This window comes from Bos mutus, chromosome 20 (genome assembly GCF_027580195.1).
Source record: "Bos mutus isolate GX-2022 chromosome 20, NWIPB_WYAK_1.1, whole genome shotgun sequence".
Taxonomy (NCBI): Eukaryota; Metazoa; Chordata; class Mammalia; order Artiodactyla; family Bovidae; genus Bos; species Bos mutus.
In genome coordinates, this window is record NC_091636.1 from 31,421,129 (window position 1) to 31,445,397 (window position 24,269).

At 40.2% G+C, this 24,269-nt stretch overlaps 1 protein-coding gene across 1 annotated transcript; it reads right to left on the bottom strand.

Annotated features, from left to right (window-relative positions):
- Positions 1-1,118: 1,118 nt before the first annotated feature.
- Positions 1,119-23,533, bottom strand: HEXB (hexosaminidase subunit beta). The gene is given in 13 exon segments (XM_070357598.1): positions 1,119-1,289; positions 1,725-1,829; positions 1,987-2,077; positions 3,243-3,417; positions 4,223-4,295; positions 5,514-5,597; positions 6,179-6,359; positions 8,689-8,702; positions 8,704-8,817; positions 14,347-14,474; positions 17,972-18,082; positions 18,343-18,389; positions 23,473-23,533. Coding segments are annotated over 10 exon segments (1,020 nt in total). The 5' UTR covers positions 14,469-14,474; positions 17,972-18,082; positions 18,343-18,389; positions 23,473-23,533; the 3' UTR covers positions 1,119-1,228.
- Between the last annotated feature and the right edge of the window lie 736 nt (positions 23,534-24,269).

Below are 24,269 nucleotides of genomic sequence, written 5' to 3' on the forward strand. Positions count from 1 at the left end.
ACAGAAGTCTGATCTGCAGTCTAAGGAAGAGGAGTTAACATCCCTTAATTTTTTTAGGCTCTGAAGAAAGCTGATAAGCAAATTTTGGAGCCCCTGATGAATCTTGAGGTGACAGTGAGCAGAGAGTACCTCAGCCCTGTCCTAGCAGACCTGGCACAGAGAAGAGGGAACATTCAGGAAATCCAGTCTCGCCAAGACAACAAAGTTGTTATTGGATATGTTCCCTTAGCAGAAATCATGGTAGGTACTCTGTGACTAAATCTACATATTTTACATAAACTGCTTGAGAAATCCCAGGGATTCTATCTGCATGGGTGTGGATGTGTGGGGGAGGGCTTTCCAGTCCTCCACAAAGTTTGAGCTGTGCTCTACCAAAATGTGTCATCAGCCTCAACGACCGTTTTCCCATGCTGAGCACTTATCTACTTCTGCTATTGCTGGCTCAGCCAGTTCTTCCTGTCATTCTTTTCCCCACCAGCCTCTCCTGCTCTAGGACAGGCGTCTAAGTGCCAGCAGAGTCTTTACCAAACGCTGGGACTGGGGAATACTTTTGAAGCATACCCCCGCTCCTGGTTTTCTGTCCTCCACGGTACTTACCAGATTTTTCCTGATAATGGTCAAAAGATGTGCAGGGAGAGATTTGAGGCTTAACTTTGCAGAGCTAACTAACTTAAATTATTTTGATTAGGGTTATTCAACTGTGCTTCGAACATTAACATCAGGCTCAGCTACTTTTGCCTTAGAGCTGTCTAATTATCAAGCCATGAATCCTCAAGACCAAAGTACGCTGCTCAGCCAGAGACATGGCCTGTCCTAAGTCCTTGGAGGGAAAACAGGAGCACCTACCTACTTCGTTTTCAGTAAGAACAATTTAAAAGAGAACTTGAACAGGCGGTGGCACAGGTGGCCGCTCAGTCTACTTTAGAGCATGAGAAATGTGCTCTGATGTTGACGGTTAATGTACCTGAGCTGTATTGTGTATCTAGTAAATTATTACTGTTGGTAGTTAAGATTCAGTCTTTTGGAATACACTGAGTGATAGATATCACAAGGTTTTTGGTTGGTTGATTTTACGCTTGTCTCACAAGAAAGTCTTCTAATGTATAATAAGATGGAGGTTCAATAAAAAGATATTTTATTCAAAAACATGATTTTTAAAATCAGGTTGATTGTAGTATGGATGACTGTGGGCTCTTTTCCCATATCTTTCTTCTGTTTCAGCTGGTCTTTACATTCTGCCCTCATGCTCACAATATCCAGTAAAGAGAGGTTGTGCAGCTATTCCTCGTCTGTAGGACAAGTATAAACAAAAGATGTTTTAGATTGATATAATTCATGTCTGTCTTAAGAAACTTAGTAGCTCAAGTCAGAATCACTAAACCATACCACAGATTACTAAAAAGAGATTCATAGTTAATGGAGAAACAGTTGCCAATTTTTCCTGATGAGATCACTACCTGTTAGGTATATACATTTCTGTTTATAGCAAAAAAAAAAAATCCCAATAAGCTAGCTAACACTGCTGCTGCTGCTGCTAAGTCGCTTCAGTCGTGTCTGACTCTGTGCGACCCCATAGACAGCAGCCCACTAGGCACCTCTGTCCCTGGGATTCTCCAGGCAAGAATACTGGAGGGGGTTGCCATTTCCTTCTCCAAGCTAACACTAAAGAAGGTAAAAAATCACCCTGTACTTCAGTCCTAGCCTGACAAATAAATGTGTCTTACCTGACCATTCTGCAGCGGTGTCTTGTTAGCCTTCTGTAGGCATCATCTAGGTCTGTGACTTCTTGGGGACTCCAGAGTCTCTCACCAACAGCACTCGCCCGAGGCCTAAAATTTAAACCACACATCCCCCAAGGCAGTTTACATTCATGTTTTCTTCAAGAAGCAAACCACACACTTGGGCAAGTTTGTAGTGCTTTCCCGCTTGGGTGGAGAAGAGAAACTGAGGCCCCTTAGTCCACATGTTCTCCCTGAGGTTCCATACCATAATCTTGGAGTAAGGTTAGTTGCATCCACATACTCTCCCCATATGCAGGCTTCTCCACCAATGACGAGCTGTTTCTGTTCCAGAGTACCTAGATTACAGTCAGTGGTGTGAGTGAGGTGGTTGCAACCTGAGGCTCACACACAGAGGCGGCGCTGGCTTCTGGTGTTAGCCTGGGGCAAGGCTTCTCCTGGGAGTCAGGAGGACCTTGGGAGACGTTCACAGCTGTGGCACAAAAAATGGTGGCAAACTTTATTGCCGCAACTGACCCCGTGGTTCACAGAGTATTTGTTAGTGTGTGTCGACTAATGTAGCAGGCCAGTACTAAAGAGACCATTTTATTTTGGTTTTCTGCAAACTTATTTGGACACCAGCACTTCCCCTGGTTGCCTGTGAACAGTGTGCCAAGGAATGCAAGCTGGACTATGCTAGTGACCACCACTCCTGCCTTCAGTACCTATCTTTTGGTATCAAAGAGACTAGGTATCTACAATAATTACAACTTCTTGATTCTCAGAAAATGCTTTTGGAGAAACAGTTCCTGACACACCTACAGTTTTGAAACTTTTTAAACACCAGAACACTTTTCCTCAAAGGAAATTGTATATTAAAGCCTAGTGTACAAAAAACTGGACAAAGCAGAACTGTTATATGGGGTTTGAGAGCCTAGAGCCCCACCACTCAGACATGCCCACCCCCAAGAATGCCTCCTCCTCAGAACCCGGAAGCCACCGAACAGGACGCGATCCCTACTTAGGTGTCACATCGCAGAGGAAGTTCAGAGGAGAGACAAGGCTCCTGCAGTCAGGCCTCTTTGAATGCATAGTGACAAGTCTTATCAGTGTAAGGGAATCTTAGTTTAGAAGTTCTTTGATTTAGGAAAGAATACAATTTCTTTCGAAGCTTACCAAATGGCTCAGAGGTTAAAGTGTCTGCCTGCAATGTAGGAGACCTGGGTTTGATCCCTGGGTTGGGAAGATCCCCTGGAGAAGGAAATGGCAACCCACTCCAGTATTCTTGCCTGGAGAATCCCATGGATGGAGGAGCCTGGTGGGCTACAGTCCATGGGGTCGCAAACAGTTTCTTTCACAAAGTTTAAAATGATACTGAGTTCAGTCTGTTGGATTATACACAAGGAAAATCAAGGATCAAACATAAAAGGAAGGATAGTAGGTGGTACCTAGGTAAAGATTCCCTGGAGGGAGGGAGGGTTTGTAAAACCTAACACGTCAAGCAATGGTGGTTGCTTCACTTACCTGCAAAGTTAAGAGGCTTCACAGAGTAGTACTGTCTCCAGTCTTCTCCATAACTGATCAAATCTAAGTACCAAGGAGCAGAAAGGATCACAGGGAAGCCAGCTGCTGTAACTTGACTTAGTTTCATAGGAAAGTTCTGCTTTTTCCACACTTGAACTACTGTGCCTGGTGTAAGCTATTAAAGTTACAAATGAAATATGTATTAGGTCTCTCAGCTACAGGAGATGAAATTAAAAGTCTAAGGCATTGTAGCTAATAACTTTTCAAGATCCTTGAATAAAGCAATGTTTTCTTCTTTCCCCTTTCCTCTTTGAGGTAATATCTAATGCTATTTGTAATAACAGGGGCGTAGACATTTCATCAAACCTTTTAATTTTTTACTTTTTGTCTATATACAATACCATGTAGGTGTAATAAATTAAGGCTTTAGTCCCATTTCTACCACACTATTTTACTTACTTTGGAACTTACAGGATGCCACTAACACTTCTGGAAAGATAATACAAGTAGCTGGATTTTCAAATTTTCAGTTGCCCCAAAGGAAAATAAAGAATTCTGATTATGTCAGAGAGAAATGCCATTTAAAGTAAAAAGTATACTTGACAGTGATACTTAAAACAAAATGAAGGTTACCTTAACAGCAATAAAGACTCATTCTTATCTGTTTGTTTTGCCCTTCTGAAAAAAGGAACATTTTTCAAAGTACTTCAATTTGTTACTAAGAAGGAGATGGAGAGGGAGGAGGGAAGATGGGAGAGATGAGAAGGAGGCGGCACTGAAGAATGAAGTAAATGGAAGAAATAAATAAATACCATCATCATTGGTGTCGGTGTGTGGCTCTTGCCTAACAGCAGCTTAAATGGAAAGGTAAGCTAACTTCCCCCAACATTACAGGGAAAGCTTAGGTTCCTTCCATCCAAGGTGTTAGAGTATTAAGTCTCATATTATCAGAACCACACGCAGTATTAGTAACCTCTCACCTCGCCTTCATCATCATAAACCTCTTGCCAGACTATGGATCTCTTCTTCATGGCTGAAATCATATCCAAAACCCTACCATTGAAAAAAATTACAAAGTTATTTCAGATCACAAACTTAGCAATGTGTGTGTAAAGAATGCACATTTATACCAAAGACTGCAACACTGAGAGATGCCTTTCAGTATGTGCGTGTGAAGCCGCTTCAGTGTCCCACGGTCTGCGACCCCATGGACTATACAGTCCATGGAATTCTCCAGGCCAGAAATTTGAAGCGGGGAGCCTTTCCCTTCTCCAGGGGATATTCCCAACCAGGGATTGAACCCAGGTCTCCCGCATTGCAGGCGGATTCTATACCAGCTGAACCACAAAGGAAGCGCCTTTTTACATAGGTAAAGCAGTGCTTAAAAATATTTAAAAAGTATGTAACCATATGCATGCATGCTCAGTGATGTCCAACTCTTTGTGACCCCATGGACTGTAGCCCGCCATACTCCTCTGTCCATGGGATTTTCTAGGCAAGAATACTCGAATAGGTTATCATTTCCTCTTCCAGGGGATCTTCCCAACCCAGGAATCGAACCCACATCTCATGCAGTGCAGGCAGATTCTTCACTGCTGAGCCATGGGGGAAGCCCATGAAACCACATGTGCCCCGTGAAGTCGCCAGTAATTACTGTCTGGCTCTTTACAAAATAAGTCTACTACTTTTTACCATAGGGCAGCACTGTCTAGTAGATCTTTATCTTCAGGGATGGAAATGTTCTTTATATGCACTTTCCAACATGAGAGCACTAGTCTCATGTAGCTGTTGGCTCCTGAACACGTGAAATGTGGCTAATGTGACTGAGGAACTGAATTTTTAATTTTCTTCAAGTATAATTTAATACAAACAGCCACATGCGGCTGTGGCTGCCACACCAGACAGCACAGGTATAGAGTAAAAGCAATGCTGGAGTTGACAAAATGAATTCCAGGAGCTAGATGGTGAAGCCTTCGCAGGGTAGCCTGGGTTTTCAGCTGAGTTCACAGAGCAGATAACTGCTACCACCCTACGTCTCAACAGTCACTGCAAAGGGATTGGAGTCACCATGTTATTGATTTAAAGAGAATAATGGGTATTGCACCCTCCTTTATGATTTTTCATCTGTACTTTGTGTAACAAAGATTATAACATGTACACTTTGAAAAGGAACAGAGAGAAAGTGAGAAAATAAAGTAGTACTAAATAAGAGCTTAAACTTTTACAAAAGGCACTGATGAAATAAAAACAAGTAGGCTTTCAATAACTTACATCTGCATATAGAAAGATTGTAGTTTCTCAATTTTGCCAAAGCGTTTGTTCCTCATGAAACGCAGGACTGCTGGATTGGACTTCCTTAAACAAAAACAGCGATAAAAATTTCATTAAAAGTTCAATATGCCCAATCTTTTTAAAGCAACATATATCTCCAACATCATTTATACAGATGGAAATCTATTAAAGTTTGTAAAGAGTAAAATAAGCCTAATTATGCCTAAAATAAGTCTAAAATTTAATTATGAGTTATGTTAACTTTCCACTGCAATTAATTTTTTTAGAAGCTGATATCCTGTAAAAATGGCTTTCCCTAAGCTCCCATGACATCTTTCTTCCATCTAAGTCTATTTGCACAGAAGACTTTCACTAGAAAAATCTCTCCCACTTAATCATTATCCTCTTCACTAAAGCTATTCTTGTTCTCTATTTAGTTTCTTTTTTAATCCCATTTTCTTCTGCATCTTAATTCTCCTTCCTACAGGCTTCTGTCAATAGCATCAGTATGTGAACTCTGTAAACAATTCACCGTCTTAGGAGCTGCGGTCCCAGGTTAACACCTCTCAGAGATGTCCCTTTTCCCAGGGACACCTCTACACCTACTTCAAAGATAAAAGGTTTTAGAAAAGTGGAGGAGGGGGGCAGTTAACAGATTTTCATACCAACAATTAAAATTTACTTCATCTCCTCCCAGATGAATGAATTCATCTGGAAACACAGTACTAATTTCTTTGAAAAGTTTAGACAGGAAGCTGTAAGTTGAATTCAATATAGGGTTTATAGGTCCAAAAGTCCCAGATGGCTCTCTCGCATGATAACATGGAGTCAGCAGGTCTTCCTGGCCTAGAAGGAAACATGGAGAATCTTTTCTGAAGTAGTAGTTCAGTCACAAAGACAAGGCTTTGCACATGATTATACTACTTTATTTTGTTGAAGATATATGTTATACAGAAAAAGATAAGCGTGTTTACTCAGAGTTACTTTGGTAATTTCTTCAGAAAGAAAAGGGAGAACTGATTCCTGAATACTGCCCCTGTGCCACCATGCTTCCGTTTCCATCAGCCTCTCTGAGATTTTACCCATTTCAGATACTATCTCAAATACTGGTGGCTGGTGGTTTAGTCACTAAATTGTGTCCGACTGTTGCAACCCATGGACTGTAGCCCGCCAGGCTCCTCTGTCCATGGGATTCTCCAGGCAAGAATACTGGAGCCGGTTGCCATTTCCTTCTCCAGGGGACCTTCCCAACCCGGGAATCGAACTTCGGTCTCCTTCACTGTAGGCAGATTCTTTACCAACTGAGCTACAAGGGAAGCCCCATCTCAAATATTAAAGGCTCCCAAATCTTCAGTTTGCCCCAATCCTTTTCCTCAAGTTTCAAACCGTATTTCAAATTCCCTGCTGGACACAATTAGCTTCCCTTCAAATATAATCCAACAGGGCTTCCTTGTGGGTCAGAGGTAGAGAATCTGCCTGCCAATGCAGGAGACACAGGTTCGATCCCTGGTCTGGGAAGATCCCACATGCGGAGAAACTAAGCCCATGCACCGCAATTTCTGAGCCCACCTGCCACAACCAGTGAGTAGCCCCCGCTCGCTCTCTGCAACTAGAGAAAAGCCTGTGTGGCACCAAGACCCAGCATGGCCCAAGATAAATAAAATAAAAAATACAATCTAACAGAAACTAAATTCTCTCCCCCAAACTCCCTCGGTAGCTTCCCAGTTTTCACATTCTGGTAAGCCAGTCACCATCCCACCAAGTCTCTCGTCCCTCTCTTGCTGGAGTCAGTCAGTTGCCAAGTTCTATGGATTGTATTTCCAGAATATCTCTCAGTTCCATACATTCTTTGCCATCCCTGTTATCAGCATTCTGCTCTCAGACCTTCACTTCCAATCTGTCACTTTCACGTAGGGCTCCCTACACTGAGGCTCTCTCCATGTCCCTCTTCTACTCTGCAGCTTTCACTGGCCTCCATGTGTCCTGATGAAGTGCAAACTCCTCACCCAAGGCCTACCATGCTACTTTTGCAGACTCATTTCCCACTATTCTCCAGGTCTATTCTAATAACTTTTACTGAACAATCATAAATGCTAGGTGCAGTGCTATGTGCTTTATATTCATTTTTTAATCTTCAAAAAACATGACATGATGGCTATTATTAATACACCATTTTAGAGATGGGAAGTCTGAGAATGAGATGTTCTATAACTTGCCCAGGGTCACTCAGTTTATAAATGCCAGAAAGTGAAAAGTGAAAGTAATATTCGCTCAGCTATGTCCGACTCTTGGCGACCCATGGACTATAGCCTGCCTGACTCCTCTGTCCATGGAATTCTCCAGGCAAGAATACTGCAGTGGGTTGCCATGCTCTTCTCCAAGGGATCTTCACCTCCCAGGGATAAAACCTGGGTCTCCTGCATTGCAGGCAGATTCTTTACCATCTGAGCCACCATGGAAGCCCATAAGTGTCAGAAATAGGACTCAAATCCCAGGCAGTCTAGCTCCAGAAGCAGTTCTTAAGCACTCAGTAGTAAAGAATCCGCCTGCAATGCAGGAGACCCCAGTTCGATTCCTGGGTGGGAAAGATCCCCTGGAGAAGGGACAGGCTACCCACGCCAGTATTCATGGGCTTTCCTGGTTGCTCAGATGGTAAAGAATTCACCTGCAATACGGGAGACATGGGTTCATCCAGGCGTTGGGAAGATCCCCTGGAGAATTCAGGACTCCAGTATTCCTTGGGCAGAGGAGCCTGGGGGCTACAGTCCATGGGGTCACAAAGAGTGGGACACGATTGAGAGGCTAAGCACAGCACAGCACATACTGCTCTCTCCTGTGCTGTCCTCCAGCTAAATGCCTGTCCTTCTACCGGAAACAAGAATATATTCTTTGATCTCTCAAGAACATTTTAGGTGTTACTTCACTCATGTAACTCTTTAACTTACTTTTCACATTCTACTTGTAATCATTTCTTGTTTTCTTTTATCCCTTGTGTTTATACTTTAGGCAATGCCTAGATACAGTGACCTGCTCACAATAGACATATAGTAGTTATTGAATTACAACCATCAATAGTGCTACCTTTGTGCAAATCACAAGAACGAAATGAGCAAACACCAAGTCATGAGATGCAGGAGTACACGTGTTCACTTTTAGCAACTCATAAAACACATACCTTTTCCCCAAGATCGTATGTCCAGGGCTATCAAATTCTGGCAGGATGCGAATCCCTCGTAATCGGGCATATTCAATCACTGTACGGACATCGTTTGGTGTATACACATGAGACAAAAAATAGCTTCCCCTGAAAGTCACATTTATTAAAATTAAAATGTATGAGCTGTTTATGGTTCTGTTTGTATTTTGGTATCTGCCAGCAGACTTTTCAAGTATTAAAGTATTAAAGTCTTATTTGATGTTGGATGGCTCATTTAAATTATCTGTTTACTGTATCTTATCAGTAAACTCCATTTGGGTTAATTCCAGATTTACTGACAGAACTATCTATTGACAGAACCAGCACCTTGTTTTAGCAATTAATCATTATCCAGAGCTTCACTAAGGAGCTATTCTTGTTCTCGATTTAGGGCAGAAAGCGGGAGGACCCCATGCCCGAGGGGGGTGGCATCTTAAGTTACCCACTCCAAGGTCAGGGGCTGCAGGCGAAGGAACTACCCCGTGTCCGAGGTAGGGCGGTGGCGAGTGAACTCTGTAAACAAGGAGCTACCGCCGCCTGAGGCGGGCGGTCCCAGGAGCAACCCCACTCTCAGAGCGGTGTCCCTTTTCCCAGGGAGGGCCTAGAGGAGCTATTCCACGTTCAAGGTCAGGAGGCGGATGAGGAGATAGCCCTCATCCAAGAAAAGTGGAGAGGGCTGGCTTTGCTGGAGCAGCTGTGAAGAGATAACAAGGGTAAGAGAAAAAATTTAAGACTCAGGTGTTCCTCCATCAGATGACAACTGAAACCATAGTCACAGAAAAACTAGTCAATCTAATCACACTAAGACCACAGCCTTGTTTCAATGAAACTAAGCCATACCTGTGGGACCACCCAAACGGTCCAGTCATGGTGGAGAGGTCTGACAGAATCCAAAAGTCCACTGGAGAAGGGAATGGCAAACCACCTCAGTATTCTTGCCTTGAGAACCCCAGAACAGTATGAAAAGGCAAAATGATAGGATACTGAAGGAACTCCCCAGGTCAGTAGGGGCCCAATTTACTGGAGATCAGTGGAGAAATAACTCCAGAAAGAATGAAGGGATGGAGCCAAAGCAAAAACAATACCCACTTGTGGATGTTTTGTTGATGGAAGTTAGGTCCGATTTTAAAGAGCAATATTGATAGGAACCTGGAATGTTAGGTCCATGAATCAAGGCTTTGAAAGTGGTCAAACAGGAGATAAGAAGAGTGAGCGTCTACATTCTAGGAAACAGCAAACTAAAATGGACTGAATGGGTGAATTTAACTCAGATGACCATTTATCTACTACTGTGGGCAGCCTTACAAAAATTTTAGCCATCATGGTCAACAAAAAGAGTCCAAAAATGCAGTACCAAATGTCTCAAAAACAACAGAATGATCTCTGTTCGTTTCCAAGGCAAACCATTCAATATCACAGTAATCCAAGTCTATGCCCCAACCTGTAATGCTGAAGAAGCTGAAGTTGAATGGTTCTATGAAGACCTACAAACCTTTTAGAACTAACACCCAAAAAAGATGTCCTTTTCATTATAGGGGACTGGAATGCAAAAGTAGGAAGTCAAGAAACACCTGGAATAACAGGCAAATTTGGCCTTGGGATATGGAATGAAGCAGGGCAAGACTAATAGAGTTTTGCCAAGAAAATGCACTGGTCACAGGAAACACCCTTTTCCAACAACGCAAGAGAAGACTCTACACTTGGACATCACCAGATGGTCAACACCGAAATCAGAATGATTATATTCTTTGCAGCCAAAGATGGAGAAGCTCTATACAGTCAACAAAAACAAGACCAGGAGCTGACTGTGGCTCAGATCATGAATTCCTTATTGCCAAATTCAGACTTAAATTGAAGAAAGTAGGGAAAACCACTAGACCATTCAGGTATGACCTAAATCAAATCCCTTATGATTATACAGTGGAAGTGAGAAATAGATTTAAGGGCCTAGATCTGATAGATAGAGTGCCTGATGAACTATAGACAGAGGTTCATGACATTGTACAGGAGACAGGGATCAAGACCATCCCCATGGAAAAGAAATGCAAAACAGCAAAATGGCTGTCTGAGGTGGCCTTACAAATAGCTGTGAAAAGAAGAGAAGTGAAAAGCAAAGGAGAAAAGGAAAGATATAAGCATCTGAATGCAGAGTTCCAAAGAATAGCAAGAAGAGATAAGAAAGCCTACTTCAGTGATCAATGCAAAGAAAAGAGGAAAACACCAGAATGGGAAAGACTAGAGATCTCTTCAAGAAAATTAGAGATACCAAGGGAACATTTCATGCAAAGATAGGCTCGATAAAGGACAGAAATGATATGGACCTAACAGAAGCAGAAGATATTAAGAAGAGGTGGCAAGAATACACAGAAGAACTGTACAAAAAGATCTTCACGACCAAGATAATCGTGATGGTGTGATCACTCACCTAGAGCCAGACATCCTGGAATGTGAAGTCAAGTGGGCCTTAGAAGCATCACTACAAACAAAGCCAGTGGAGGTGATGGAATTCCAGTTGAGCTATTTCAAATCCTGAAAAAGATGATGCTGTGAAAGTGCTGTTCTCAATATGCCAGCAAATTTGGAAAACTCACTGGCAAGGACTGGAAAAGGTCAGTTTTCATTCCAATCTCAAAGAAAGGCAATGCCAAAGAATGCTGAAACTATTGTACAATTGCACTCATCTCTCAGGCTATTAAAGTAATGCTCAAAATTCTTCAAGCCAGGCTTCTGGTGGCAAAGGTGAACCGTGAACTTCCAGACAATGCTGGTTTTAGAAAAGGCAGAGGTACCAGAGATCAAATTGCCAACATCTGCTGGATCATGGAAAAAGCAAGAGAGTTCCAGAAAAACATCTATTTCTGCTTTATTGACCATGCCAAAGCCTTTGACTGTGTGGATCACAATAAACTGTGGAAAATTCTTGAAAGAGATGGGAATACCAGACCACCTGACCTGACATTTTGAGAAATCTGTATGTAGGTCAGTCAGCAACAGTTAGAACTGGACATGGAACAACAGACTGGTTCCAAATTCTACGTCTTGTAATCATTTATATTGTCATCCTGCTTATTTAACTTTTATATGCAGAGTACATACAGCTGGGCTGGAAGAAACACAAGCTGGAATCAAGATTGCTGGGAGAAATATCAATAACCTCAGATTGCAGATGACACCACCCTTATGGCAGAAAGTGAAGAGGAACTAAAAAGCCTCTTTGATGAAAGTTAAAGTGGAGAGTGAAAAAGTTGGCTTAAAGCTCAACATTCAGAATGCGAAGATCATGGCATCTGGTCCCATCACTTCATGGGAAATAGATGGGGAAACAGTGGAAACAGTGTCAGACTTTATTTTTTTCCCAAAATCACTGCAGATGGTGACTGCAGGGCTATTAAAATTCTTACTCCTTGGAGGGGAAAAAGTTATGACCAACCTAGATACTATAGTCAAAAGCAGAGACATTATTGCCAACAAGGTCCATCTAGTCAAGGCTATGGTTTTTCCAGTGGTCATGTTTGGATGTGAGAGTTGGACTGTGAAGAAGGCTGAGTGACAAAGAATGATGCTTTTGAACTGTGGTGTTGAGAAGACTCTTTTAGTTAAAACTAAAATCCAACCAGTCCATTCTGAAGGAGATCTGTTGGGATTTCTTTTGGAATGATCTGCTGAAACAGCAGACTTTTCAGGTAAGAGTTGACTCACTGGAAAAGTCTCTGATGCTGGGAGGATTGGATGACAGAGGATGAGATTTGGAAATCACTCTGATTTACGTGGGTCTGGGTGAACTCGGGAGTTGGTGATGGACAAGGAGGCCGGTGTGCTGGTTAATTCCAGATTTACTGACAGAACTAAATGTCTACCATCACGCTGTTTCAATCTGTGACTGACCATATGACAAAACAGAAACAAAAGGTTCTACTCCAAAGTGAAAATTCTGAATATATTGCCTTTGTCAGTTTTAGAATCAAAATTCACACATTATTACAAAACATAGCTGTTGGCATTCAAGATCACTTTAATTACTGCCAGCAGTAAAAATTCCCCTTGAGATGCCGATTTTTTTTTTTTAATTAAAGATTACCTTTGGTCCTGTTTTATGTTCTTGAAAAATTAGAACTCAGTATCAGTGGTAAATAAAGGTCCATTAAAAGTGTTACTATGGCACATCTCTCAAGGTATAAATATATAAATATAAATAAATGCTCAACTCCTTAAAAAATAGTCTTGCCTTCCCCAATCCCAACATCAAATCTGAATCAAGACCTAAGTTTATAGTAAATACAGGGGACAGAAGAACATATTGACACTGGAAAGGCAATCAACAAAACCCAGACTGTGGAAAACTACAGGACAAACTGAGCTTCGTTTCCTCAATGAAAATAATAAAGGAAAAATAAAAAGACACGGGCAGGGATGGGCACCCATAGATCTAAAGAGAACAGAAATATTAACTGACCACAATGTATGGAGTTTATTTGTATCCCACTGCAAATAAAACAATTTTTTTAAAATAAAAAGGCACTTGGGCATACATGAATAATGATTGGCTATCTGGATTATTGCTAATTTTTTAGCTGTGATATGAGTTATTTTTAAATAGGCCTTTTTACCAATAAGAGATGATGTCTGAGATTACCTTCAAAATAATGGTGGAGGGGATATAGGTGCTGTCGGATTGGCCATTACTTGATTATTGAAGCTGAGCAATGAGGAAGTGGGAATTCATTAAATTCTACTTCTCTTTATGTTTGAAGCTTTCCATGTTAAAAGCAAACAACAGGAGTGCTGCTAGGATTTCAATCCAAACCACATCAAAACTTTAAGGAAAGCTTTGGAATTGTGACCAGAGGACTAATTCAGGGTCTTGGCTCTGCCCCTTCATATCTACAACTTTGCGTGAGACATGCAGCTTCTCTTGATGTCAGTGACTAGCTCTGTAGTACAGGGGATTCAGTGAGACAGTAGTAAGGCTTGCTCCCTGCTTCACTGGTGTAATTCAGTCAATTTGAACACTTCTAACACTACCATTCAGAGAAGGCAATGGCACCCCACTCCAGTACTCCTGCCTGGAAAATCCCATGGACGGAGGAGCCTGATTGGTCTCCATAATTCAGTCAGACACAACTGAACACTTCACTTTCACTTTTCACTTTCATGCATTGAGAAGGAAATGGCAACCATCCAGTGTTCTTGCCTGGAAGATCCCAGGGACGGGGAGCCTGATTATCTCTCTGGAAGAAGCGATTATCTCTTAAGATACCATTATTTTTTATGAACAGCCATTTTTTAGATTCCCTACTTAATACAAGAAGAAGTTGTCATTTACAGAATTCAGAATAATTCTGTTTAAAACACTTATAATATAGTTGGGCTACTTGATAAATATAATTTTTCTTTATGTTAATCACAAATGTTTCAGGTCTCCTACATCCATTAAGGTTTTAAATTTGTATTTTTATAGCCCCATAAATGTTTACATTTATGATAACAATTATCAAAAGCAGACCAATTTTGTGGACCTAAAATGCTCAGCAATAGCATATTAAAAATTTAAAACCATGAATATCTAACTTTTACATTTAAATTAAACATTTAAGCTACCAAACTTCTAAGGAAACCATACCAAAATTTTTTATACACCAACAACAATAACATGAATTACTCACTTTATTGCTTAATTCAGGAAAACTGATGCTCTGATAAGGGAAAGACTGGTCATCCACTATGTGCCAGTGGAGAACATTAAACTTATTAAAAGCCATGGCATCCTGCAAGTAAAACAGGTTGAAAATTTATACACCTTAAAACCACAATGAGCTTATCAACTCATACCTGTCAGAATGGCTGTCATCAAAAAGAACACAACAAATGCTGGTGGGAATGTGGAGAAAAGGGAGCCCTCATGAACTTTGGTAAGGTTTGGAGGTTTGGACATTTCTCAAAAAGACTAAAAATAAAACTTACCATAGGACCCAGCAATTCCACCTCTTGGTATACATACCCCAAAAAAAAAAAAAAACTAATCTGAAAAGATACATGCACCCCAGTGTTCACAGCCACATTATTTACAATTGCCAAGATACAGAGGCAACCTACGTGTTCATTAACAGGTGAATGATAAAGATGTATGTATGTACAATGGGACTCTACTCTGCAATAAAAAAGAATGAAATTTTGCTATCTACGAGATGGGTGGACTTGGAGGACATGATACCAAGTAAAGTAAGTCATACAGAGAAAGATAAGAACTGACAGCACTTACATGTGGAATCTAAAACATACAACAAACTAGTGACTATAATAAAAAAGCAGCAGACTCAGAAAGAACAAACCCAGTTTGGAGAGGAAAGGAAAAACAATTACACACCACCGATATACATTTCCATTTGTTAATACTTATCTATATCCAGGATTGTTTCCAATGTGTCTGTTTCCTTTTAAAATTTCCTTTTCAACAAGAGAAGGATGTGAAGTATAAATTTCTTTTCACTTTTCAAAAAGCCTATACACAATGCATATCATAAATTAAAACTTTAACTTTGCCCTACTGGAAGAGAGCCAGCTCATGAATTCCCAGTAGCTCTTGGCTACCACTACTGTGGTGTTTGGGAATAGAGCAGAGGAAAAATGGGATTTACAATTCCCACAATTCTGAGATTTTAGTGCCAACTCTTTCTTACAAATGAAAGAAATTCAGTACACACACAACACAAATCCAATTAACATTCTCAGAAATTTGGGGGTCACTGACATTGATTTTATATACACTCTGGAGGAATAAACAATATAATATGTATGTAAATATAAAAGATGATATGAAGAAAATGGAAAATAGGTGGAGAGACTCCCTATCAGAGAATCAGAACATATAGCCTCCCTGCTCGAGATGTGGCAAGAAGGTGGAGCAGGAAGACCCTCTTACTCACCTCCTGCCATAAACACAGCAAAATTACAACTAGTAAGAGCAATTATTGATGAGAAAGACCTGAAAACTAGCAGAAAAAATGTCTTCAGAACTCAAGATACAAAGATGGAAACACAAGGAGATAAGTAGGTGGGTCAAGACCCACAGTCCTAGGTAGATGACCCACAAATGGGAGGTTATCACAGTTGCAGAGGTTCTCCCCAAAGGGGTGAGGAATCCGAGCCCATATCAGGCTCTGTGCACACCAGGGGGTCCAACACTGAGACAGGGAGCCCCCCAAAACATCTAGCACTGAAGGCCAGCAGGACTTGAATACAGGAGAGCTGAAGGGCTACAAGAGACAGATTGTGCTTTTCAAATTTCACAGACTCTTAGTCCCAAGGCAGGGGCAGTAATTTTTAAGAAGCCTGGGTCAGAACCACTTGCTGATGTTAGCCTCCCAGAGAGGCAGGAGACTACTGGGAATGCCCTTGGGAACAAGAGCACCAGAGGGAGCCATCTGGGGAGCTTGCTGACACTGGGATGTCAAGCGCTGTTTTGGAGTCCTCACTCTAGACTGTCAGCACCACAGACTTAACTGCCCATCAACAGGCCAGCGCCAGTCCCAGAAGCCAGTCCCACAGGCAGCTGCCCCAGGGCCCAGCTCTGCCCACCCAGGGAGCAGCAGCCCCCACAGGAGGCAGGGCCTGTTATATAGGAACCTTATGGTAACTATAAACCAAAAACCTATTAATAGGCACACACACAAAGAAAGGAATCCAAACATAACACTAAAGATAGCCATCACATGGCAAGGGAAGAGAGCGAAAGAAGATAAAAGGAACAAAAAGGAACCATGGAAACAACCCAGAACAATTAACAAAATGACAGTACGTATATATCCATCAATGGCAACTTTAAATGTAAATAGACTAAGTTCTCCAATCAGAACAGAGTGGACTCAGCCGTAAAAAAATGAAATCTTGCCATTGTGACAACATGGATAACTCTAGAGGATATTATGTTAAATACATCAGAGATACATCAGAGAAAGACAAATACCAAGGATCTCTATCTGTGAAACCTAAAAAGCAAAATGAAACAAAAACGGACTCAAATACAGAGAACGGTTGCCAGGAGGGTAAGGAGGTGGGTGAAGATAGGTGAAGAGGATTATGAGGAACGAACCTTCAGCTACGCAATACATAAGCCCTGGGAAGGTAATAATACTGTAATAACTATATGGGGATAGATGGATACCAGACTTATCCTGGTGGTCATTTCATAATGTATGCTAATGTCAAACCATGATTTGGTATACCTGGAACTAATAGAATATTGTATGTCAACTACATTTCAATAGAAAAAGAATCATATGTTAATTCATTCTTCAAGTCTAAAATGAAATAAATGGGACATAAAAATTTGTCAGTCTTTGGTAAATGAGATTATGGAATCACTATTTTATGTATATCTATGTTCAAATATTTTTTTACGCTAAGCCTGTATTTCTTCTATTAAAAATTACAATTATGTCTTTTGAAGAAAAAAATCAAGGTTTTAATGGAAATGTAAAATTAACTTTTTTATAACATGCTATGTTCATAAATGATTCAGTGAAGGTACAGGGAAACTTCCTGATCCTCATAAACTGACAGTGATGGGAGGGATGAACCAAAAAAAGTCAGTAAGAGAAGAGTTACGTCAAATTTGCTTCCCAGCTCCCACCACCTGAGGTTCCATATTTCTTTGGAACATTTTCTTAGTTACAAAGCTGCTCTCAGATTCCTTTCTGGGCAACTGAAAAAACAGTAAATGGAGGTCACAAAATTAAAGATCAGTAACTGGAGATACTGGAGAAGGAAATTGCAACCCACTCCAGTATTCCTGCCTGGGAAATCCCATGGACAGAGGAGCCTGGTAGGCTATAGTCCACGGGGTCAAGAGTCGGACGGAGTAACTCAACAGCAACAGCAGCAGCAACTAGAGGTAAGGTATTCCTCGTGAAAAGTCTCGACCCATGATTTGACAATTGAGGTTTACACAGAGGGCCAATAGGCAGCATTAAAACTGAGTGTTTTCCTTACCAATGCTACTGAATACTGGGTTAGCCTCTCTCCCACCTCAATGAAAACAAGAGGGTGATTCCCTAGGCGAGCCTCCACTTCTCTGCAGAGGAAATACATTTCTCAGGGAAGGGAGGGAAGAAGTCCACTGCTTATCCTTAGTACACGGAAATACATTAGTATATGGAAAATGAATCCCTTGTTCCAACCAGACAGGAGCATAGTGACCAACATAAAGCAACAACATACAAGAACACTTCTTCAGAACAGACAGTGGGTTAAAATAATTACCTACCAGAGTTTTCAAAATAGTCTTAATGGGCAGAAAGTGTCTAGATGTATCAATTAAGATTCCTCTATGAGGAAACCTGGGAGAATCCACAATGTTGGATTCATTGGCAGTGAACTAAAAGACAAAAGAAAACTTTTATTTATTTTCAGAATTTTCTCCAGTTCAATGATGATTACATGTGTCTCTGCAAGTATGAGATGAGATTAATTTAAAACCAAACAAAGTGTAAAAATTACATTTACCATCTAAGAAACACACTTGAGGAGAAGAAACATTCAAGAAGCAATAAATAGCTAAAAAGTTTACATTTTTCCTATAGAATGTTTTATTAAGTCTACCCAATAATGTTAGTAACATACAATAATCATACTTACAGTCCCGTAAGAATCTTGATAAATCAACTGGCTAAAGGTCTCTAAACCTGAGGAAAATAAAATTTATACTTTACTGCATTAATTTATAAAGGAGACAATAAAAGATATATTATCCAAACACAGAACCATAACCAGAAAAGGCAAATAAAATTAAGTATGCTATACTCTGTAACATTCTCTAAAATCAAAGCTCAATTAAAAAAAAGTCCCCATTGCTATTAAAAAAAAATGCTTTACTTTATTGTACCCATACCCGTGTTTGTGTTTGAATGATAAACACAAAAAATAGTGATTTAAGAAAATAAAATTATAGGTCCTTAATAAATTTATATTGGAGAAGGAAATGGCATATAAGAAAGAGTTTTTATAATAAATTATTATAGGCACTGTAGAACATGCTGAGAGCGTCAATTCCGAGGCAGGGCGATAAGAAGTCCCGGGGCCCCCGAGGAGAGAGGGCTCTGGGGTTCTCAAGGAGGAGGAAAGGACCAACTTTTTTTTTCTCTACATTCCTTAGTCTTAGTCACATAAAAAGTTTTTTTCTTTAAGCCTGGAACTAATGATTACACAAGAAATAACTCAGTTTAAACTACTTCCTGAAAACTTTCTGACTAATCCTGGTCTGGTAGGATCTTTCTATTGTTAAGTTCTAATCCAGTTATCCTAAAATGTAAATTGTGGGAGTGGGTCTGGTAAAATTTTTACAACCTAGAGACATTCTTTTGATTTATTGTAATAACTAATTTAAAAAGTATATAACTCCCTTGCTAACTGCAGGGAGGGGGGCACTCTCCATGCCCCTTCTGATGTCTGTGTCAGAAGCTTTCTCTGTCCCATTTTCACTTTAATAAAAACTCTGCTACACAAAAGCTCTTGAGTGATCAAGCATGGTCCCTGGTCCCAAAGTTAAATCTTTGGAGATCAGGAATCCAACACCCTTTACCATAAGCTATCAGTACCTAAACTTAACAGAGGGCTAAGAGGCTCAGAAAACACCATGAAACCATAAAGGCCCAACTTAAACACTGTTTTATTTATACCTGCAGAGACTTTTTTATTCATGTGCACTGTTCCCTATCAGTTCAGTTCGGTAGCTCAGTCGTGTCCGACTCTTTGCAAAATTCATGGTTCTAGCTGATAACTAGGCCTCCCTGTCCATCACCAACCTAAGAGTCCACACAAACCCATGTCCATTGAGTCAGTGATGCCACCCAACTATCTCATCCAAATCAAAGGTTTCTCCTCCTGCCCTCAATCTTTCCCAGCATCAGGGTCTTTTCCAATGAGTCAACTCTTTGCATCAGGTGCTCAAAGTATTAGAGTTTCAGCTTTAGCATCAGTCCTTCTAGTGAACACCTAGGACTGATATCCTTTAGGATGGACTGGTTGGATCTCCTTGCAGTCCAAGGGACTCCAACACCACAGTTCAAAAGCATCAGTTCTTCAGCACTCAGCTTTCTTTATAGTCCAACTCTCACATCCATACATGACCACTGGAAAAACCATAGCCTTGACTAGATGGACCTTTGCCGCAAAGTAATGTCTCTGCTTTTAATATGCTGTCTAGGTTGGTCATAACTTTCCCTCCAAGGAGTAAGCGTCTTTTAATTTCATGGCTGCACTCACCATCTGCAGTGATTCTGGAGCCCAGAAAAATAAAGTCAGCCTATATTATAGGCCAATTCCTCTATCTAGCCTTGACTTTACCAAAATTCATGATTCTACCTGACAACTATATTGCCAAGGAAAATTTTAATCTAAGAATACAGTATACCTCACTTTATTGTAATTGAGTCTCTTGCATTTCACAGATACTGTGTTTTCTACAAGTCAAAAGTTTGTGGCAACCCTGTTATTGTTAGATGATGATCAGTATTTTTCACCAATAAAGCATTTTTTAAATGGAGGAGGAAACACAACCAACTCCAGTATTCTTGCCTACTAAACATTTAAACAGAAGGGCTTTTGGGCTATAGTCCATGGGGTCACAAAGAAATAAAAGCAAAATAAACTGACTAAACAATTACTTTAAATTAAGGTATGTACCTATCTTTAAGACGTAATGCTAGTGCACTACTGTTGCACTATACTGCTGAAAAACCACAGTACAGTGTACGCATAACTTTTATATGCACTGGGAAACCAAAATATTTCTGTGACTCCCTTTACTGAGATAGTCACTTTACTGAAGTGGTCTAGACGCAAACCCACAGTATCTTTCCCTGTAGTACAAACTCAAATAACAGAGAAGGTGTGACAACATACTACAAAAACACGGACGATCGTAAGAGACTACATTAATCAATTATATGCCAACAAATTTGACAACTTAGAAGAAATGAATAAACTCCCAGAGAGAAAACCTACCAAGACTGAATTACGAAGAAACCGAATCTGAGACTGATTACTAGTAAGGAGATGGTAACAATAATAAAACATCTCAAACAAACAAAGGCCAGGACTGGAAGGTTCATAGTCCCTCTACTAGGGTCTTTTAAAAAGAATTAATTCTTAGGATCATGTGGCCAAAAAGCAAAAGAAATAAAAGCAAAAATAAAGTCCACCCAGTGAAAATTCTGGACATCAAAGGAAATCATCAACAAAATGAAAAGACAGTCTACCAAAGGGGAGAAGATTCTCCAAATTACAGTTCTAAAACATCAATATATAAAGAACTCAGCAACTCAATAGTCAAAAACAAACATCCAATTCTACTGGAAAAAAGATTGCTTTGACTAGTATTTTTTTCTTTGAAGACAAAATAAATAGCCAACAGGTAAATGAGAAGGTGCTCAGCATCACGAACCATCAAGGAAAGGCAAATCAAAACCACAGGACATATCCCCTCACACCTGTTAGAATGGCCATGGTCAAAAGCACAAGAAATAACAAGTGTTGGCGAGGACATGCAGTAAAAGCATCCCTTATGTACTGTTCATGGGAATATAAACTGGTGAAGACACTATATAGCTACCACATGATCCAGCAATTCCGTCTCTGGGTATTTATCCAAAGAAAACAAAACACTAAGTCCCTCCACCCCAAACATATGACCTCTGTGTTCACTGCAGCATTAACTACAATAGCCAAGATATGGAAACAACCTATCCGTCAAGGGATGAATGGATAAAGATGCGGTGCGCATATGTATACAATGGAATACTGTTCAGCCACAGAAAGAAGGAAATCTTGCTGTTTGCGACAACATGGATGGAACTTAAGGCCGTTATGCTAAATGAAATAAGACAGAGAAAGACAAACACTACATGATCTCAATTAGATGTGGAATCTGAAAAACCAAAAACCAAGCTCATAAATATAAAAATAGATTGGTAGTTACTAGAGGCAGGGGTAGGGGGTGGGCAAAACGGGTGAGGGGTCTAAAGTACAATCTTTCGTGTGTTCATAGGTTCTAGGACGTGAGGCCCAGCATAGGACTGTGATTAATAAATACTGTGCTACCTATTTTTGCTAAAAAGAGTAAATCTCAGAAGTTCTCATCCTAAGAAAAGCAATTCTTTTCTAACTATGTGTGGTGACGGGTGGAAACTAAACTTACTGTGGTGATCATTTGCATTATATACAAATATCAAAACATTATGTTGTAAAACTGAAACTAATATAATTTTATGTCAATTATATCTCAAGAAAATTAGGGAAGAATGAAAAGTTCAAAAGTTGCTTCAGTTATGCCTCCTTCCTACCCCCAAATACAGAATAACTTTGGAATTTTCTGTTAAGTGGCAGCACCCTCAAATATCATTTATGACACATTTGTTATTTTCAAAGTCTGACAGGAAGTAGAAAATAAGGACTTCCTGGACTGGATTCACAAAACGCTCTCAAAAGTTCTTATGTGGATCAGGGCAGACATCAATAAAGCTGATTTCCCTAACAGGCCCCAGACAAGACAGGCAGACCAGACTGGTAACAGTTTAACATCACATCCCATTATATGTAAATAATCTAGATGATAATATCTGTAGCTATTTTCATGTCATTATTTTGAATAAGATCACAATCATACCATTATTATTATGACTATAAAACATAATGTCCCAATGCCTGAGTCAAATTCAAAGCCTTCTCTCCTTTTCAGACTGAAAGCTCACATTAAAGAAAATTATTCTTCTCCTTTTTTAAAGCCATACTAATTTGGAAGGTAAAATCTTTCCTCTGTCTCAAAAGTAAATGTCCCAATGCCTGAACTTTGAAGTTCAGACTGAAAGTCACAGGAAAAGCCTTTAAGGTTCTTCTCTGCTCACTGTCTCCAATCACTCTAGATTATATTTTTATCTTTTCACAGCATTCCTGCAAACTTTGTTACATTTGGGGAAGGGTTCTCTTCTTTTCTAGGTCATCATAGTGTGTGTGGTTGCTCTGTTCCTGAACTTTTCTTGAGACTCCCAGGATCAAATCATTCCTGGCCAAGAAACAGAAGAAGAATCGTTCAATTCCCCAGTGGATTCAGATGAAAATGGATAATGAGATCAAGTACAACTCCACTCCTGAAAGGAGACACTGGAGAAGAACCAGCTGAGTCGATAAGGACTCTCACATGCCATGGCACATGTATTTATGCTGCGCTGAGGTCATGAGCATCTTAGCACAGCAAGCAGAAAACATCACCACACATGGAGAGTTGGACATGTTTTATTGGGAACATGATTTTCCTCTTTGTTTTTCTGCTTCTGCACTAGTAGACTGGTACAGAAAAAAATGTGAGTATACTGTTGTTTGAATTAATAAATCAAATGCAGAAAGGACATGCTTGCTACTGAAGGTGACAAGAGGGGACACATGATGAAACAAAATCTAATTGGAGCAGATCAGGGCCATTTATAACTCTATAAATATTACAGTTCAAGAACATCAAGGAATTGCAGCATTATGAATGCAATAACCTTCAAACATTTTTAAAAGGTCAAATGATCTTTCATTCAGTGGTATATATAAATGATTTCTTTAGTGGTATATACAGTACTGAATGGAAATTGTTTTGGAAATACCCAACAAATCTGTAAAGGGCCCATGGAAACAAAGTTTTCTACTAATATGCTTGATTTCCCAAAGTGGCAACTGAAACTATTTCTTTACTAGAAAATAACAATGAAACTACATAGAACTTACCTCGTAATACTCCCCAAACCCTGTTGGCAGTGAGCGTGGCCACTGGTCCTTTCACCAGTAAAGTATCTGTATTGGAAAAAAAAAAATGTTTCTTGTTGGTGACAGATGGTAACATTTTACATTATATACAAATATCAAATCATTATGCTGTAAACCTGAAACTAATATAATGTTATGTCAATTATACCTCAAAAACCCAGGAAAGAATAAAAAGTCCTCTGCTTCATCATCACCTGCACGGCCACCAGCACTCAGGGTGGCGCGTGACAGCTGGTGACACCTAGGGAAAACAGGTCTATCCACAGCCAGTCATCGGGTGACAGTCTTCTGACGAGGTAGCCTTTCCATCAGAACAGAGTCCTGAGTTCGGCTTATGTGTAAAAATGGACAGAAATACTGACTCACCACATTGTGAAAGGGGAGTGAACACAGTGTCGTAAGGTAATCATACTCCAAAAACAAGCAAGCTCACAGAAGGACAGAGAAGACTCTTGGTTACCAGAGGCGGGTGCTAACTGGACAAAGGCAGGCAAAAGGTACTCACTTCTGGTTATAAGATAAATGAGTACCAGGGACGTAATGCACAACATGATGAACAGTTAGCACGGCTGTGTGCTATACACGAAAGCTGTCCAGAGAGTAAATCATAAGAGTTCTCATCAAGAAAAAATGTTTTTCTGTCTTTAATTTTGTATGTACATGAGATGACGGTCACTAATTTCCTGAGATGATCATTTCACGATGTATGTGAGTCGGATCACTGCACTGCACACCTGGACCTGCACGGTGCTGGGTGT